Raw genomic sequence first — 9,412 nt, forward strand, 5'->3', positions numbered from 1 at the left:
CAGCATCCAGGAGATCACGACTGGTTTCAGTGCGTTGTGATCAAGCTCCACATCTTTGCCGGTATCCTTGCGCCTGCGGACATCCTAGGCGGCGTCCGTGTTGGAGGGACCGATTTCTTCTCCATCCGTAAGAGAGAGCTCTCGACGTTCGAGTGTTCCATATAGGTTTGGCGATGCTTTGGTTGGTAGCAAAAACTTCTACGCGATCTTCTCGAGAATGTGGATGAAATGATGATTTGACCGGTCAACTGCGCTAGTCTCACGGCTCGTCTGCAGGCTTTTGGAAGTTGTAAGGCTCGCGAAAGTGCAATCTCGATATGATGACGAACAACCAAAGTCGATTGAGCGATGAGTCGAGCGTACCGTTCGAGATTGTCGACTGTGTGAATAGTCCTAGGCTTCGCGACGGCTTTGGCAGTGGGCCCAGTAGCGTTTCTAGGCCTGGCTCTGGTACCGGCTCCAGCTCCAGCTCCCATGAGGTAATGTCGATATCTGCGTATTTGGAGTACGTCGCTGTCTGGTGAAGAAGGTGTGTATGGCAACCTGGCCTGTGCATGACTTGTACTGGCTGACGTTCTTGACGACCCTTTGGATCTTCGGGCGATCTATAGCTGTGGCTGCGGTCGCAAAGAAGAGGGTGAGGAGGAGATCGACTGATGAATGCTATGGTACCGTCTGTGGGTATTCCGAAGACTTGCTCGATGGCAGGCTATGGAGGAAAACAGGCAGTACACTGCCAGGAATGGAAGAACGCTGCCGCACATGGAATGCAAGCGTGCCTCTTTCCGCAGGATGCTGCCCAAGGTCGTTGTCCGTTTGCTGCTCGTACACCTCGACTGATCAACCCTCACGTCGCGGCATACTAGTTCGAGGCGGCACAGTTGCAATCCTTGCAAAAGAGGGCTCGGAGCCACCTGCTGCTTCTGCAATCTCGCGTCAGTTGGGGAAGGGCCAGTGGATCCGGAATTCAAGGTCATGATTGATGGGCCTGCGTGCTGTTGGGATCTTTGCCTCGAAGCACAGAAACGGGCGCAGAATGGCCCAGTAATCACACATGTGCATCATGATTATGAATAGTCGAGCCGAGTTTGCCGAAGAAGATCGAGGACTCGACAATGACGAAGGAGTATCTTGGTTCCGTGAAAGGCATATGGTACTCAGAATGGATGATTCTATGGCCCATGGATCGGCTCGACAATGACGAAGGAGCAGCTTCGTGGCGTGGACGTCCTCCGGTATTCAGAGTGATGGTTCCATGGCCTATGGATCGGACAGGCGGCAAGTTTTGAGGGTCCTTTGTGCAGCTTCGTTCATGTGGAGAGCAGCGGCGATGGAGCTCCAGACGACCATGCGACATGCTGCAACTCTGCAAGAGATTTCTTGAGTGCAGTCATCGAAGGCGCGTTTCCTGCCAGGACGGTGTTCGTGTGCATGTGGCAATGATCGAGCCATCACGATTCTTCCTTCAACATGCTGCAGGCTTTCCTGAGTCCTCGAGATGCGTTCCCATGATTCGCTGCTTGGCCACTGCATGTGAAGCTGCATCTTGCAGGCTCGTCTCCGCCCCACGCGGCCGAATGTCGCCGTGGTTCACCATTCCGCTGTATTGCACCGCCGGGAGTGTTCTTGAACAGTTCTGTATCCCTTCTCCCAGCTCGCAACTCAAGGACCACTCGGGACTCGGGAAGAGATTGTCGGTCATGTCGCTCCGATTCGGGGATCACGAGGGCTGTCGTATCGCGCAGGATCAGGAGAAAGCTCGCAGAGGCGCGATGCTTCGGTGTTTGCATGCTTCACTGCTGGGGCTCGAGGTTGGGGGTGGCGCAGCATTCGTGGCCGATGTGGTACTCCGCGATGGTCTGGGTCTGACTGCGAAGAAGATGGTGATTGGGGGTGCGAGTGTGCGATGTAATGCCATGGCGAATGCAAGCCGATTGTTGCCGCCGCGTGACGGACATAGCGAGGCTGGAAGGCAATGAACGACTCAAGTTCGATGTGCGGACTACTCCTGCACGTGTGGTGACCTTGCTGGGGCGCTCTCTGGCGTGATGTTGGTGCGCTGAACGGTGTTGGGAGTTGGGACTGTGAGGGCAAAGTTGTGTGGGCGGCAAGTCGGCGATGGTGATGGTGACCAAGGCACTGTCGCGCTCTGACAGGGATCAGAACTCAAACTTCGCCATGACAGATCCTCGCTCATCACCTGCACCGACTCACACGTTCTGGCTCAGCGTCATTCACAGTGGCACACTCCTCCCACTACACCTTCGTCACCCGGCAACAGCAACAGCCACCATGCCCTCCTCTACGTGGGGCAATGCTCCAGCTGATTGATCCCTGGTATTCTCTCCAATTCCTGGAAGACCGACGCCAATCTCCCTTCCAGGTATGCCTTCGACATAGCAACAACCACTGTCACCATATGCACCTCCACTTGGGCCAGTGCCCTAGCTGATCTTGTCGACAAGGCCTGATCCGACAACAGCATAGTCATCATGGCCACCTCTGCGTGGAACAGTGCTCCAGCTGACACGTGAGGTTGTGCACCTTCGCCCATCACGCGCACGTCGCTGGGATACCCGCGGATGCCGTCGACAACTCCTGGAAGGCCACAATCGACACCGGTGCGGGCGGCGATGCTGGTGGTTGGCAGGCCGATGCTGCCCTCCATGCTGGTCTCAGCTGTGACTATGGTGACTGCGCCCATTTCGTCTTCTTCGCCACCTTCCCCAAGGACACCCGCGAGATGGCCCACAACTACACAAGGTACCCCAAGGATGCCCACCACGCCGATTTCATGTTCTCCGCCACTTTCCCCAAGGCCCTTGCGAGACGACGGCGTGGAACTGCATGGCTCAAGAACATGTTCGCTTGCGTGCCGGCCATTCTGACCACGCCCATCTCACGTTCTCCGCCTCCGCCACCTCCGTATGGGCACTCGCGACATGGCGCGCGCAACTACACGAGCCAAGGGTGCCCCTAACGCCTATTTCATGCCCTCCAACACCTTTCTCAAAGACGATTGTCAGATGATGGCGCTCAACGACTTGTCCCAACGATGCCGACCACCCCGATCTCACGTTCTCTCCCACCTTCCTCAATGGCGCACGCGAGATGGCAGGAACCCGCATGGCCCAAGAGTATGTTCCCTTGCGTGTCCGCCGTGCTGGTCAGGCCCACAAGAACATCAAGCAATCAGGAAATCCTCTGCGTTGAGTTGGGCGGGATGTTCTCTGCCACTTTCCTCAATGGCACTCGTGAGATGGCGTGGAACTCCATGGATTAGGAATATGTTCGCGTGCGTGTCTGCTGTGCTGGTCAAGCCCACAAGAACATAAGCAAGCAGGAAATCCTCTACGTTGAGCAGGATGTTCTCCGCTACTTTCCTCAGTGGCACTCGTGAGATGGGGCGGAACTACATGGCTCAGGGTTATGTTGGCGTGCGTGTCTGCTGTAATGGTCAGGCTCATGCCAATATCAAGCAGGATGCCAACCGCCGGGCTGTCTGAGACTACGCTCATTTTCTGCAGCTCCAAGCCAGCAGTGGGGTCCACCGGACTGGCGAGGCTCACAACAACACGTAGCATGAAATCACCGAGTTGATGTTTGCTTCCAAGCCGGAGCGCGCCCTCATTTCCTGCAACTCGAAGTCGGCCGGCGATCGTCCTAAGGATCACCTTTACGAAAAGCACCCTGTCAGCTCAGCAAACGGGTCGCACATGCTGGTCGCCCGTGCTGTTCAGGCTTACAACAATATCAGTGAAGAAATCATCAACATTGAGCAGGATACCGAGCGCCCGGCCGTCTGCGACCTGCTCTTTACCTCCAGGCCAGAGCACACCTCACTTTTTGCAACTCCAAGTCAGCCTGCGATCTCCTTAACGACCACCTTTACAGCAAGCAGAACAACAAGTAGACTGGACACCGTGTCAAGACATCAGTGGGGCTGGTCACGTTGGCCAGACTCACAAGACCACCCGGCAGGAGATTGTCTACGTGAGCAATATGCCAAGGGCTTGGGACAGCGGCCAAATGGAGAGGAGACCCTGCTGTCAGTTGTGGCGATGATGGAGGAACAGCCTCCTAGTTTTCACAGCAGCGATGCCCTGTAGTAATACCAGACGCTTTCATTCATGCTGTTTGAAGGCTACCGTTCCATCGTTGCCCTCTCGTGTCTCACAACCGAAGAGCAAGTCGTGCAGATCACCGAGTATCTGACCTTCTCCCCGCTGAGGCCATGGTTCGCTGTTGGTCATTCTGAAGACACGACATTGTGTTTGACAATCAGACGGCATTCCGCTCAACCAAGTGATCACTATTCCTGCGTGCACGGGATGGGCAGCCAGCGTCGGTATCTGTTGCTGCTGACTCCGAATCGTGACTACTCGGCGGTCCAGGCCGATGAAGTACGGCTCACGAGTGTGTCTGTGGACCATCGCAATGCATCACCTCGTCTTGCCGAAGTGATGTTGGGGCATATCAAACAACTCTCGCAGATCGACCTCGCTGGGATGCCAACCCCAGCTGTGAAAAGCCGCGCCTTCTCACCATGGTTTTGAAGAAGAAGGCGCGGCTGATCTGTTCATCAGCGATCAACATGCGCGACTTTGACGTTGAATCACCATTGTCACTTTCGCACGGCTCTCGTTACAAATCCCACGCGAACATCACCTCGCAAAACCACCACGGCCAATCGTCGATCGCTGCTGCGCGACCAGCATACAGTGTCCGGAGGCGCGCCCGGCGAACAAGTTCCGACTCCAACAGCTGCATACCATACGAACTTCGGCGCCGATCGATCCTCCACCATGGAAAAGCCTTCTGCCTTACAAGAACACCCTACAATCCTGCCACACACGACAGAGACTACCAACGCCATCTGCTCGTCTCCGTCAGCCTGCGCCGAGCGAATGTTCCTCGCGCTGTACACACTGGACATTTTGTCTATGGCACTCGATTCAGCGGCAGACCAATGTCCAAAGCATGTCTTCAGTGGTCCACTGGAGGAAAAGCTCGAGCGAGGTGTGCATGATTTGCAGCTTTGCTTGGCGAACATGAGGGCTGAGTTGGAGGTCATGGAGGCTGCGGCACAAAGTGGAATGGTTTGAGCAGAGCCAAGCAAGGCACAGGTCATCAGTCACAAACGGGGTTTCGAGGAGAGCCGTCGACCAAAGAGATATTCAGAAGGAAGCGTTGGGTGCTGGTTTGGGGATTGGTGTCGATTGATTGAGCTGAGGCGATGGATGAATGCATGCATCAAGTGGACGGCCATGTGACGGACAGCATTTGCATAGAATTGCAACAATAAAAAGCATGTGTTTTTTCTCAAATTGGCTATTATCTATGATCTTCCTTGACATTGATCGTCTGCAAATCTTATGATCAGCCTCTCTCTACAGACATTTGACGTGCCTCCCTCTTCCTCTTGAAAACTGATATTCTCTTTCCCAAAGATAAAATGTCTGCACTCACTCGCTGCCGACATTTGACGTGCCTACCTCTCCGTCTTTCTTCTTCCTAAAAATAAAATGTCTGCACTCACCACGGCGTGAAGTTCTTCAGTCTTCTACAGGCAAAAACTCATTTCAAGGTAGAAGTTCAAGGAAGTGTAGCAGAAATGTGCCCCCAAGTATTGAATTGTAAAGTTATTTATTCGTGTAGCTCACAGCCTGTTGATGCTATAGATATTGTTGCTCCAGCCTGCAGGTATAAACTGCTAGGTCAAGTAAGCGCTTTCCTGGCAGACTCTTGCGAGGGCTTTCTTGACTTTTGGAACGCCTGCTCCTCGTTAGGACACTCACTGGCAAGACTATCACCCTTGAGCGGCCGCACTCTGTCCGACTACAACATCCAGGACCAGCAGCGCTTGATCTTTGCCGGCAAGCAACTCGAGGATAGCCGCACTCTGTCCGACGACAACATCCAGAAGGAATCCCACTTCGCTCGCTCGCTCGCTCGCCCGCCTGCGTGGTGGTATACAGATTTTCGTCAAGCAAGTTCATTCGGCGGGCAATTCTTTTTTTTTCAAAAAAAAAAACGGAAATGCGCGGTCGAACTGTCACCGACGCCGACATAACGGCAAGAGATGTCCGTCTCTGGGTAGATGGCCAAAGTTTTGATAGATGCTGGCGTGAGATGGTGATTCGGTCTCAAATGGCCGCGAAGACGAGCTTATGGGTGTATAATTGCTGGGAGTATCTTTACCGACAAGATCCAGTCCGAGCGCAGCAGCATTTGGATAGGTCGGACAACCGGATAGCGTTGAACGCTGTCATCGCGTCTGGCAACAATGTATGAAAGAGTCATGAATCATTACAAGAGAGTACCTCCATGTTTGAGACATGTGCTAATCATTGCCGTCTGCTTTTAGTACAATCGCAATCTGGCCGGTCTGCGGACGGCGATTGAAGCGTTTTGGCCGAGCTGGAACTGGGAGATACCCCAAGCAAGCGGTAGAAATACCGCAGCTTTGGTAGGACGCACCCCAAGGGTGTACAGTGAGCGGCTCCTGAAGGAGCTTAAACGTTTGGCCGAGAAAGTTGGAGAGGCTGGCTGCGCCGATGCAGTCCAAATGTTGGGCAACCAAGTCGGAGTCCGCTTGAGGACTACCACCTCGAAGATGCACGAGCTGCAGCCCCGTGATGTTGAAGCCGTGCTGGCTAGAATCGCCGCACGCACGCCTCCTCTGCCCGCTCCGGCTCCGACTCCGACTCCGACCATAGCTCCCGTCGCCTCCTCTGCTTTCATCTCAGATCCTTTGGATCCAGGGGCTGAGAAATCGCCCGAAATTGAACAAGGCCGTGCTGCCCGCACCCCAAGTTTGCGGGACGAATCCTCTAGGGCCGGCGCCGATGAAGAAGAAGGCGGAGGAGGAGGAGGAGAGGAAGAAGGAGACGACGACGACGACGATGATGAGAATGACGATGAGAATGACGATGACGATGAAGATAAAGAAGAAGGGAAAGGAAAAGGAAAAGGAAAGGAAGAAGAAGAAGAACAAGAAGAAGAACAAGGAGAAGAACAAGGAGAAGAAGAACAAGGAGAAGAAGAAGGACAAGAAGAAGGGCAAGGACAGGGAGAAGAAGGAGAAGCAGGAGGAGGAGGAGGAGAAGAGCCGCCGCCAAAGAAACGGAGAACGCACCCGGCTTCCTTGCGGGCGAAGTTCGAGCGGCTGAAGGAGGAGGCCGCCAAGGCCGATCGCAAAGTCCTCCGAGAGGCAAAAAAGTCGGGCGATGCCGCTCGTATCCGGCGAGCCGAGAGAGATCTTGGCCAGACTCTGGCGTTGGCGCCGCCTCAGCACTGGCAGTAGTCTGCCGTCGACTATGGTTTGGGGTAAACCAGAAAACCCACGAATATGCTCGCACCTTGTCGTGGTGTGAGGGCTTAGTACTCGTTTTGCATTCTGAAGCATACCTTGTACGTTAGATTCTTGGTGTGGTTGTTGTTCAAAGTCGCAAATCTGCGGTAGAGAATTATTCTATACCGCACTTTTTTTCCACAACGTGAGGTTCTGTACCGTATTCTTTTTCCATAACGTCAGCTTCCGTACCGCATCTTCGTGAGACGAGCAGATCGGTATGTTTGTTGTTCAAAGTCGCAAATTTGCGGTACAGAATCATTCTGTACCGCATTATTTTTCTATGACGTAAACTTCTGTACCGCACTTTTGTATAGCGTCGATCCCTCAACAGTACCTTCTCGAATTCCCATCTACGACCTCTGCTTTGCGACGATGAATCCTCAGAGTCTCTGATCTGGCGCGCCTCCATGCGGACCGCCTGGGCCAGCGGCAACAGCAGGAGTCCCATGACCACGATCTGAAGCGCAGCGAGACGATGCCCAACGACGACGCGCCGAGGGCGTGTTCACTTTCGAAGAGATGAGAGAAGCTGATCCTACCGACCGAGTAGACTTCGCCCTGCTAGACGGGCGCATTCCCAGCTTCGATCAGGTTACCGCTACGTTCGACCCATCCACGCCCGAGTACAATGTCCCACTGATGTACCTACATTTGGCTCGGCGTCACAAGTATCTGCGCGAGGTTCTGAACGACAAGAAGCAAACAGACACCCCGGGTCTGTTACATGGATAAAGCATTGCAGGTCGCCCAGGCTACGGCTCAATTCTAGAATCAGAATGAACTGGCTGCCAAGCATGAAGTAGACTACTAGAAGAAGGAAGCTAAACTTAGTAAGGAGATAGATTTTAGCTAGAATTAATACCTTATAAAACAACGCTATAAAGGAGTAGATGGCCTATAACTAGTCTCGTAGATATAGCGACTATCTAGGCAAGATACTAGATTTCTTAAACCTATTCGAGGCTTTTCTTAGAAGTTGCAAATATTATACTCTATACTAAATACTACTACCGCCGCCGCTACTAGGAAATAGTTTATTTAGACTATCGCTCCCTAAGTTACTAAGAACTTATCGTCGTTAATAGCGTAGCGATAGCGTAGACTTATCGAAGAAGCTTCTAGACCCGCTATTTTCTTAATAGGGATAAGACTAATTATAATCGATAGTTACCTAAGAGAAATATTTAGGTCCCTACTAATTAATAGACTCTAGAAACAGATATAATTTGCTATAGATTTACTTAACTAGAGGAAGATACTAAGAATTTAATCTCTCCGTAGTCGTAGTTTAAGCTTTAGGCCGGCCTCCGTAATAAGGAAGCGCTTACTATTTATTTACAGAATACCTAACTTAGCCTCGGAAACTTAAACAGTCCTATAGCGACCCTATTAAGGCTACTTCTTCCTATCGTAAGGCTAATAACTTTAGATAAAAGAGTAAGATATTCGCTTATAATAAGTTCGAATTTATATAGCTTAAATATACTAGATCTATCCTAATAAATGCCTTAAGGGATAGGGTATCTAGCGCTTTCTTAACGATAGAACTAACCTATAGACTTCGATAAGTTATATACCTATAAGCTATAGATAATAATACTCGTATTCTTACTAAGATAATCCGAAATAGGCGCCTAATAGCCTTAAGCTCCTACTAGACGGCTACTTCGAAAAGGTAGCCGGACGGCGCGAGTACGTAGTATAAACGATATAGTACTATTACTATTACTAATAGTAGTAGGTATAGTAAAGAAGAAGCTCTTTAAAGTACGACGTAGTATTAATATTCCTATTAATAGTAGTAGATATATTTAAGTTAAAGGAGAAGCTCTTTCGAGTATAATATAGTATCGATATTACTATAAATAGTAGTAGATATATTAAAGGAGAATCTCGATAGAGTATACGGTATACTATCGATATTATTATTAATTCTAGTAGATAGGCTTATTAGAGTAGACGGCGTAGCGTTAGTCGAGTAGGTTAGTAGATATAGTATCTATATAAAGTATACGTAGAGATTCGTAGTCTTACTTAATCTCCTATTCCTTTAGT

The 9,412-nt window shown here is 51.3% G+C and overlaps 2 protein-coding genes across 2 annotated transcripts; both read left to right on the forward strand.

Annotated features, from left to right (window-relative positions):
- Positions 1–535: 535 nt before the first annotated feature.
- Positions 536–5,305, forward strand: MYCFIDRAFT_180490 (uncharacterized protein; the record flags this gene model as incomplete). Its single annotated transcript, XM_007934251.1, has 22 exons — positions 536–851; positions 902–1,056; positions 1,083–1,282; positions 1,305–1,425; positions 1,449–1,899; positions 1,931–2,045; positions 2,077–2,084; positions 2,113–2,141; positions 2,186–2,439; positions 2,483–2,506; positions 2,536–2,970; positions 3,016–3,254; positions 3,284–3,295; positions 3,321–3,396; positions 3,426–3,540; positions 3,582–4,105; positions 4,144–4,157; positions 4,186–4,523; positions 4,559–4,721; positions 4,750–5,091; positions 5,117–5,194; positions 5,229–5,305. 22 exons carry the CDS (start codon positions 536–538, stop codon positions 5,303–5,305), a joined length of 4,086 nt encoding a protein of 1,361 aa, XP_007932442.1.
- A 220-nt stretch (positions 5,306–5,525) lies between these two features.
- MYCFIDRAFT_180492 (uncharacterized protein) lies at positions 5,526–8,137 on the forward strand (the record flags this gene model as incomplete). Its single annotated transcript, XM_007934252.1, has 15 exons — positions 5,526–5,545; positions 5,592–5,626; positions 5,659–5,668; positions 5,704–5,964; positions 5,991–6,288; positions 6,317–6,340; positions 6,368–7,221; positions 7,251–7,372; positions 7,406–7,413; positions 7,449–7,499; positions 7,538–7,555; positions 7,592–7,642; positions 7,672–7,798; positions 7,830–8,072; positions 8,100–8,137. The coding sequence occupies 15 exons, from the start codon at positions 5,526–5,528 to the stop codon at positions 8,135–8,137; spliced, it is 2,160 nt and encodes a 719-aa protein (XP_007932443.1).
- Between the last annotated feature and the right edge of the window lie 1,275 nt (positions 8,138–9,412).

The sequence above is a fragment of the Pseudocercospora fijiensis genome (assembly GCF_000340215.1).
Source record: "Pseudocercospora fijiensis CIRAD86 unplaced genomic scaffold MYCFIscaffold_18, whole genome shotgun sequence".
Taxonomy (NCBI): Eukaryota; Fungi; Ascomycota; class Dothideomycetes; order Mycosphaerellales; family Mycosphaerellaceae; genus Pseudocercospora; species Pseudocercospora fijiensis.